The following is a 7659-nucleotide window of genomic DNA, read 5'->3' on the forward strand; positions in this document are numbered from 1 at the left end:
ATAAAATTTAAATTTCTAATGTATTTATTTTATATTTATTAAATGATAATATTTAAAATTTTTTACTAATGGTAAACTTATCATGTGTCTTTAACACGCATATTAGCTAAATTCTTAAAATATTTTGACCATCTATAAACTTTAAAACTAGTTAAGATACATATTTTATATTTAGTATTTACTAATTTTAATTGCTTAAAATTTATTCCCAAAACCAGGTTAAAAAAATAAAGAATAAAATGAAGTAATGAACAGAATAGTTTAAAAAGTTAACCAAAAAAAAAACAGCAACAACAAAAAAACAAAAACAAAACAAAAACAAACAAAAAACAAAAAAAAAAAACAAAAAAACAAGAGAGAAGAAAGGTTCTATTGTGAAAGAGGGATTGGGTGTAGCAGAAGCATTGAAGACGAAGATGGTGTCGGTGCTGCCGTATGCAGATGTTGATTCCAGTTTGAGGGCCCTTGCTGGTTCCGCCGAGGGCTTCGGCCGCCACGCCATCGGTGGCCTCCACGGTTCTCTCTATATCGTCACCACCCTTTCAGGTTCTTCTTTCATTCCCCTCTTCCCGCCCCATTATTCTCCTTTCTCTCTTTTCTCAATGAATTTGATAAAGTTGCACTCTTTTCCAATAGGGTATTCTTATTTTTCCCATTTTTTTCCATGTTTGTAGCTCAATTTTCAGTTTTTGATCAATTTGACATGTGTGATCAGGGATTAACATGGTTTTATTTTTTATCTGGGAAAATAAAAATTAGGACTTTATTGGATGCCCTTGTTAGGTTAGATATTTTCAGAATCATTGTGTTGTGTTGTGTTCCGAAGGTGCAACTGGTTGCTTTGATAATGAAAAATGAGGTTCTGTTGACAGTAATGTGTAGAGATAGGCAATGGTTTGATGGGAGGGAAGTGTTGAACCCTTGTTCTGTTTTTGGTTATCATGATTGGGTAGATCATATGCTGATGCCTGATTTATTTGTTCAATTCAGTGGAAGCTATATACATGTAAATTTAACATTTTTATGTGTTCTTGTGTTGTTTATATGGATTTTTTTTTTCTGATAATCTATTTGTTTTGCTTTCAGACGATGGTCCAGGGTCCCTTCGCCAGGGGTGTCGTGAAAAGGAGCCACTGTGGATTGTTTTTGGAGTCTCCGGTACAATTCACCTTTCGTCGTACCTGAGTGTGTCATCTTACAAAACAATAGATGGCCGAGGGCAGAGGATAAAACTAACTGGAAAGGGCTTAAGGCTGAAAGAATGTGAGCACATAATTGTATGCAACCTTGAGTTTGAGGGTGGTAGGGGTCATGATGTCGACGGCATTCAGATAAAACCAAATTCCAGGCACATATGGATAGATCGATGCAGCCTTCGTGATTACGATGATGGGCTTATAGACATTACAAGACAAAGCACAGATATTACTGTATCTAGGTCAGTTCATTGTCTCCACTTTAAAATGAACTAGAATGATTAATTGATTGTTCTGTATTTATAACCAGTTACTTCACTTTTGGCACCAGATGTTACTTTGCGCAGCATGACAAGACCATGCTGATCGGAGCTGATCCATCCCATGTTGGTGATAGGTGCATCCGGGTAACAATTCATCATTGTTTCTTCGATGGAACACGGCAAAGACAACCTCGTGTGAGATTTGGAAAAGTTCATCTGTACAACAACTACACCAGAAATTGGGCTATATATGCTATTTGTGCTAGCGTCGAATCTCAGGTCAGTTTCATTCTTTCATTCTCAGCATTTAAAATTGCAAGCATGTCAGAAGTTTGGTTGTTTAAATTTTAAAATCATTTACAGATATACTCCCAGTGCAACATATATGAAGCAGGAGCTAAGAAGAAGACTTTTGAATTTTATACCGAGAAGGTAAATTGATCTGCTCCTTACTCCATAATCCATATTCATGGTCTATTGACTATTGTATTCTAGAATTTACTCCTTTTGAATCCATTTTCCATCTCTAAATTCAGATCACGATACCAATGGTTGTGATTGAAAACGGTTTTGTAGGCGGCAGATAAGGAAGTGCCGAGGTCTGGAACTATTGTATCTGAAGGAGACATGCTTCTGAATGGTGCTCAACCATGCTTACTAACACGAAACAATGAAGAACCAATGTTCCATCCAAGTGAATACTATCCAACATGGACAATGGAATCAGCTGACCACTCTCTCAGAGAGATCCTCCAGTTGTGTTCAGGTTGGCAATCCATTGCTAGGCCAAAAGATAATCTGGTTCCCAATTAAGGTTAATTGCATTTACAGGATTACACCTTCTGGTTTGTGTCACGGTTTCGTTAATGGTTCTTTAATCTTTATAGAGTCTAATACTGCTAACATCACTCTTGTATACATAAACATGCGTTGTGCTTGACACTACTTTTCGTTATCTGTATCTATCACTATTCAATTTTCATTAGTGAAGACATAATATATAAGATGAATTTTGAGGTCAGACGTGCGTTTTTAGTTTCCCCCTCGCCATTTCTTTTGGCCACACAACTCAAATTTCTTGACGTGTATGGAATATATAAACCAAGTATATGAAGCATGAAAATGAGGATGATTTTTCTCGGCTCGTAATTTGTAAATCTTCCTCATCTTCATAAACGTGGTTAGTGTCTACGCTGTCAGCGACAGTAGTACATGAATTTTATCATCAAATTCACATGCAAAGACTTTTCTTTCTAAATGATTTTTTTCTGAAAAATTTTGAAAGTAAAGTATACAATTTTGGATCAATTTTATTCAAACTCATGCATCTCAAATAGCACACAACTAGAACCAGTGGGAACAACATTGTTCTATATTGCAGCTTATGTATACAATTCTGGATCATTTGTAATTCAAGCTCATTTGCTGCTTCCATTTCTGAAAATCTTAAGAATGGGATTTCATGAACTCAATTACCTTGGATACGGGAACCGCTTGTGTTAAGGGCATCTTTGCAGTTTGCAATCAACCAAAGTAAATATATAAATCTTGCAGGTTATTGAATCCCATTTTGATGAAAGTGCTTTAAAATTACTTGTACGGCCATGTAACAATATTTCGGATTGGAATTGAATTAAAAATGGCAGGCACTAGGAAGGGTAAATTATAATTAAGCAGGTGACAAACGGTGCAGTGCACAAGCTAACTTTTTATTATATATTTTAAAATGAAGATTAATATAAAGTGAAAACTCATGCTACTGTCATCGAGTAAAATTGCTAGTTAAAAAATATTAGATAATTTAACATGTTTAAATAAATTATTATCTACCAGCTTTTAACTTTCAATTTTCAACTTCACATTAAAGACAATTGCATGTGAATCTTCTTCACCTTAATAAAGGTTAGAAGATATTCACAAGGTACTCGTTACAATACTAAATCACTATACACAACGAATATGTATGTCATATTGGATTTTACTCATATTTGAATATTTAATAATCAACGATAATCATTCCATGTTTTAAGTGTTGCAGGTTACAGCAAAATAGTTAAGCAATACTATTCATATGAAAAGGCAAGCCATTTGGCTCACTTCTCAATGGTGAGTAGGAGTAAGTTTAATCTTTCATGTAGCGATCTCAACAAAACAGCAAAAAAAAGAAGAAAAACCAAAAATGCGGATAAAAGACATGACAAAACTCAATGTAATCCTCAATTTTGATCATAAATCCATTTCAAAGAGAAACCAAAGGTCCAAATAGGTAAAATTTGAAGACAACAAATAACTCCAACATGAAACTACCTCAAAATTTGCCAACTATAACTGGTAAATGCGCAATATAAAATTAAATATGCAATAGACTCCTACACCTTGATGGCATATTTCCTCATTGGGAAATATGTTTCCTTCTTCTTCTCCCTCTCGGTCTTCAAAGATGCCTGTGTAAACAATGTCAAAACTAATGAGCAACCATGGATGGACAACGGAATAAAAAAAAGGTGAAGAAAACCAACATATCAATGATTATAACTCCTTATCATAATAGTGAAACAAAGAACACAATTGTATGTAGAGGCATGTTTCATCTATCACAGAAAGGATGTTACTAGAAATTTCCAGGGATATTGTCCTCAGAAAGCAGCAAGTCCCTAACGTACATAAGCATAAACATATATTATACCTTATACATAGCATATATTGGCTGCCATTTTACCAAACAACTTCAATATCATGATTTCAGAAGCCAGACACAATTATTCAGTAAGAATCATACAGATATATTTCTTTTGGTTGCATCTTACTACAAATTAAAACAAGCCATCGTGTGAAACATAATTCTCTTCAAAGGGGACAATATCTCGTTAGATTACAATATCAATAAAAGAATATATACAAGAACAAATATCAAAGCCAATTAAAGAATTTAAACAGGCACAAAATGATATAACGGGGATGCATTACATCAAACTTTATAAAATCAAATCCAGAATACCTAAGAATAATGGAAAAATGAGCACAAGGCAAGGCAAATACCTGGTGCTTGGTGAGCCTTCTGCGAATGGCTCTGGTCTTCTTAGGACGGAGATCAAGAGGTGTGTACTTCTTCTTCTTATAAACTTCCCTCAAAATAGCCTTCTGCTTCTGAGAAATCACAGTCAAGACTTGTGCAATGGACAACCTCACAACCTTGCTGCAAAAAACACCCCCAAAATGAAAATGGCATTAACACAAACACCTCGTATGCATAAGCAATCAAACTGCTATAGAAAGAAAGCAACCCATCAAAGAATGGTTTTTTTACATCTTGGAGAGCTTGTTGGGGGCACCACCAGTGACCTTGGCGACACGGAGCAAAGCAAGCTCGGCTTTCAGATCCTTGAGCTGGTTCAACAACTCAGTCTTGTTCTTCTGCCTCAGCTCGTAAACCTTGATCCTCGCTGCATACATGGGTTTTCATTAGTCAGATGAAATTACAAACACGAAAATGTAGTGAATTGAATTAGTTGTTAGGGTTTTGGAGGTTATTACCCATTTCTGAATTCTCGAGCTTCTTTCTTCTCCTGATGTGGCTGCTGCGCCTCTTCCTTTACAAACCCTAGTTTCAAATGGGAGGGACAAGGCTCTGTTTTGTGGTGTTTTAGGGTTTTATATATATAGGGTTGTTTGGGCTTCTCACTTTGGGCTTCTAAATGGGCCTCAGTTTATTTTACATTAGTAAAGGCCCATGTTTTTATAACTTAGCATTTGCTTAAGCCCTATGCAGACTGCTTCATCTATTTACCGAACCCATAAAAGCCCAATTCAGCCCCCAATATATTTTTTTTCATAACCATGACCAAAGAAAAAAGAAATAATTTTTATACTCTCTGTTCTTGTACATTGTATCGATATCTATATTACTATACTTAAATTTTTAATTCATGCTATACTCAATATTCCTTCAATAAAAATATTTTTTTTAATTTCTTGCCATGTAATAATGTATATCTTTTTTATATAGACCAATAACACGAATATGAAGTATATGTCTTGTGAATATAACAAATTAAAGATATATTATTATAATATTTAGAAAAATTGTTGATTAATACAGATAGAGTAATCGGCTGTGGACGACATTTTGATTTTATATTAGAATATGGAATCGGATATGTATACAGCTACTTTATATGATCTTGTTTGCTCTGTTGCATGGCTCAAGATCCATTTCTTTATTATATAGTTTAATTAGTTTGATATCAATAACCAATAATTAATATTGTGTTCATGCATTGGAAGCAGGCTTTAGTCCACCAAATCTGATCTATTTCTTGACTTTTAAGACCTTTATTATTTGATTTCCCAATATATCATTAGCCACGATACAAGAACATATAGTTGTACACAGATCATAGGGGAATAATACATACTAATATTGTGTATATTGACAACTATATAATATAATATATAGCTAGAAGATGATAACAAATGTTGAGAGGCCATGATTACACCTTCGGAATTATTGAAACAATCTGAATGCATAAGTACAGAGGCAACAAGACTAAAAATCTCTTTAAGAATCTTTGTATTAAGGTATTAAAAATAATAAATAATTGATGAATCAAATAATTCTATTGATATAGTAATGATATATAAACTAATCTTGCCATTTCCATCTTGCAATTTTAGTCGTTATTGCAACGTTTGACTTTTTTGTTCTCTTGACTTTTTGTATAAGCCAGAGGACTTTAGTGAGAACCAGTGGGAATAAGTTTAAGTTTAATTTTGATGTATTAATTAATTTTACACAATTATTTAACTAAATTTATATGTTTAGATAATAGTTTAAGAAAATAAGAAGTAAATAGTTATTTTTAATCATGAAAACTTCGAATGCTACCATAAAATAATAAAATTAAAGTTATATCCATAAAAGATCAACTTCTTACAATAAAATTATCCAAACCCTAAAAAATTACTCAAAAACTCTAAAATTACCCTTTTTTCACCCATCATCATCATCATCGTCATCACATTACTCTCACTCTCGCCCTCCTCTCTCATAACAGGCTTGCTGCTCCAATCCCCTTCATCCCCTTCCATTAACCACCAATATCTTCAGGTCTCTCTCCACATGTGCTCATCTTCACCACCGCTATCTTCAAAACCGATGAGTAATGGATTCCATTTTTTTTTCGATTCGAGCTCTTCCTACAACCTCCAGTGATGACCTAGGCTTACTTTGACCTTGTGAAGCTCGAAGAACTCGCCGTTGAAACTAAATGTGAAAACTTTGGAGGAAGAGAAGATAGTTATGTTTTCTGGTTAGAATTCGGGTCAAGTCAGTTGGTATTAGGGTCTTGCAAGTGGGACTGAGAATGCATCGCTAAGGAAGACAAAGGCGGTAGCTTTTTCAGCGCTGGAGACAGTGGCGGCTTTGAATGCGAGTGGGTTGAACAGTATCACCCCAACTGGTCCTCTATAACCAGCGCCAATCACACCCGCACCAACGTTAATTGAATGCTTCAATGCAAGCTCCGATCGGGGAGCTGCAGAGAGAAAAAAACCCAAAATCAGCACCAAAAACAAATTTGAAACCATAACCCCAACAAAAACGAAGACAAGGACGAGTTTACTCTACAACACTAATCCTAAAATTTGATTAGGCCCTATCCTTCGACGAGGACCAGTTCACTTTCTATCGCGCTGCTTGCTGATGTCGGTCCGGTGGGGGTTGACGACGACGGCCATCAAAGAAAACCTCAAGCGAAGCTTTAATCAGTTGTCGCTCTGGTTGAAGCTTTGTGGCGAGAAGGATGCATTTGCTGCTCGATTACGTTGGGGATGAAGCTCTTCTGATGGTGTTTTTTGTTGCTGCGATTGTGGGATGATAAGAGATTTGAACGCTCGATGGGACCAGAGATTAGATCTGCTACTGTGGCCAGTGCTAGTAACTATGGTTTCTCTTTGCTGCAAAATGTGCGGTATATGCGGCTAGGGCACAGCTGCCGCTCTAGAAGCGATGATTATGATGATGGGAGAGGGAAGAATAATTTGGAGTTTTTGGATAGTCTTTTAGGGTTTGGATAGTTTTGTCGTACAGAGCTGATCTTTCATGGGTACAACTTTAATTTTATTGTTTTGTGGTTAATTTTGTCAGCGTTTAAATTTTTTATGGTCAGAAATAATTATTTACTCTAGTTTAAGTAATGAGT

The 7659-nt window shown here is 35.3% G+C and overlaps 2 protein-coding genes across 2 annotated transcripts; one reads left to right on the top strand and one right to left on the bottom strand.

Moving 5' to 3' along the window:
• Positions 282 to 2482, top strand: LOC107619427 (probable pectate lyase 4). The gene is made up of 5 exons (XM_016321714.2): positions 282 to 546; positions 1087 to 1438; positions 1528 to 1738; positions 1823 to 1891; positions 2036 to 2482. Exons 1-5 carry the CDS (start codon positions 417 to 419, stop codon positions 2270 to 2272), a joined length of 999 nt encoding a protein of 332 aa, XP_016177200.1. The 5' UTR covers positions 282 to 416; the 3' UTR covers positions 2273 to 2482.
• On the bottom strand, positions 3653 to 5116 carry LOC107619013 (60S ribosomal protein L35). The gene is made up of 4 exons (XM_016321217.2): positions 4994 to 5116; positions 4767 to 4902; positions 4499 to 4655; positions 3653 to 3903 (listed from the first exon to the last, which is right to left on the bottom strand). The coding sequence occupies exons 1-4, from the start codon at positions 4995 to 4997 to the stop codon at positions 3829 to 3831; spliced, it is 372 nt and encodes a 123-aa protein (XP_016176703.1). The 5' UTR covers positions 4998 to 5116; the 3' UTR covers positions 3653 to 3828.

Source organism: Arachis ipaensis, chromosome B09 (assembly GCF_000816755.2).
Source record: "Arachis ipaensis cultivar K30076 chromosome B09, Araip1.1, whole genome shotgun sequence".
Taxonomy (NCBI): domain Eukaryota; kingdom Viridiplantae; phylum Streptophyta; class Magnoliopsida; order Fabales; family Fabaceae; genus Arachis; species Arachis ipaensis.

Coding starts and splice junctions, on each gene's coding strand:
- LOC107619427 (XM_016321714.2), top strand. CDS start 417: ATGGTGTCGGTGCTGCCGTATGCAGATGTTGATTCCAGTTTGAGGGCC. Junction 1,439..1,527: donor ACAGATATTACTGTATCTAG/GTCAGTTCATTG, acceptor TTTTGGCACCAG/ATGTTACTTTGCGCAGCATG. Junction 1,739..1,822: donor GTGCTAGCGTCGAATCTCAG/GTCAGTTTCATT, acceptor AATCATTTACAG/ATATACTCCCAGTGCAACAT.
- LOC107619013 (XM_016321217.2), bottom strand. Junction 4,656..4,766: donor CCCAACAAGCTCTCCAAGAT/GTAAAAAAACCA, acceptor TGTTTTTTGCAG/CAAGGTTGTGAGGTTGTCCA. Junction 3,904..4,498: donor GAAGGCTCACCAAGCACCAG/GTATTTGCCTTG, acceptor TTGTTTACACAG/GCATCTTTGAAGACCGAGAG.